Source organism: Buceros rhinoceros, unplaced genomic scaffold (genome assembly GCF_000710305.1).
Source record: "Buceros rhinoceros silvestris isolate BGI_N320 unplaced genomic scaffold, ASM71030v1 scaffold28104, whole genome shotgun sequence".
NCBI classification, from domain to species: domain Eukaryota; kingdom Metazoa; phylum Chordata; class Aves; order Bucerotiformes; family Bucerotidae; genus Buceros; species Buceros rhinoceros.
This window is the reverse complement of record NW_010406936.1, coordinates 8,805-9,997: the sequence shown is the minus strand read 5'-3', so window position 1 is coordinate 9,997 and position 1,193 is coordinate 8,805. Positions and strand designations below refer to the sequence as shown.

The 1,193-nt window shown below is 52.0% G+C and overlaps 1 protein-coding gene across 1 annotated transcript in view; it reads left to right on the top strand.

Annotated features, from left to right (window-relative positions):
* The first annotated feature begins 509 nt into the window (after positions 1–509).
* LOC104491838 (sodium channel protein type 8 subunit alpha) overlaps positions 510–1,193 on the top strand; it is a 9,065-nt gene continuing 8,381 nt past the window's right edge. The window contains exon 1 of the mRNA XM_010134310.1: positions 510–645. Coding sequence (XP_010132612.1) covers positions 640–645 — 6 coding nt within the window. The 5' untranslated portion in view covers positions 510–639. The remainder of the gene's footprint in view (positions 646–1,193) is intronic.

Genomic DNA, 1,193 nt, shown 5'->3' with positions numbered 1-1,193 from the left:
GTCGCGCCCGTGGAGGCGGCGCCTGCCGCTGGGCGCCTGGGGTGCGGGTTCGCGCAGGCGGTGCAGTGTGTGTATTTATCTGTATTCTTTCCCATAGGTACCTTTAAAATTTGTCTGGCTTCAGTTTAATGGGAGCCGCTGGGATCCTGCAGACAGTAAAGGGCGAGGGTAAGGTTTTTGTCATCGTTTGGGCTCTTCCTCCGACAGACCCCTTCTCCGTCTGTGTGTCTCTGCCTCTCTCTCACTTCTCTTGCCCCTCTGTTCTTTTCTTACGCCTTTCTCAACCGCATTATTTCCTTCCAGGTCGGTTCAGTCAAGTGAAGTAGGCAGCTGGTGTCATGTCTTCGGTATTTACCGTGGGGGCCGCCCGGGCTGGCAGCCTGGGCTGGGCAAGCAGCGTTAGGGGATTCGCTCTAACAGTCTGGAACCTTTTTTTTCTTTTTCTTTTTTTCTTTCTTTTTTTTTTTCTTTTCTTTTCTTTTCTTTCTTTCTTTCTTTTTTTTTTTTCTATTTTCTGTGTAGGTCTCTTTAGTCAGCCTTATAGCTAATGCCCTGGGCTACTCGGAACTAGGTGCCATAAAGTCCCTTAGGACACTAAGAGCTTTGAGGCCTTTAAGAGCGTTGTCCCGATTTGAGGGGATGAGGGTAAGATGCCATTAGCAGCTGATCCTTCTGCATGCCTGTGGAGCGGTTTTTTTTACGCATGCTAGAACTGATCAAAACTGGTGGAAAGAAAATTCCAAACAGACTCATGATGCAGCTGCTGACTCGATCACCTCTACCGTGGATGTCCCTCACCCTGCCCACCGCTGCACCCTCCCCTCGTAACAACGGGAGATGCATTCAGCTGCCTCATTACATTAATTACCGGCCCGAACCACATGCCATTTGTAGCCGACGTTAACACTTGGCTGTTCTCATTGAGCCTGGCTTTCACCTCTAGCATCCGAGGGGGCTTCTCAGCTGTAACTTTTTTTATCTAGGGAGAATCACCAGGTGCAAAGAAGCAGAATTGGAACCACCCCAGTGTCCCCAGCCCCTCTAGGTGCTGGCTGCTGGTGGAACTGGACTGACGGCCTCTCTCTGAGGGGTGGAAACCGCAGTCTGCCTGCTCGGGGGCAGCAGGCGGCTCCTTTCCGGGAGCGCTCGGGCCTTCAGGAAGGGACTGGCGGGGAGCTCAGCTGCTCGAAAAA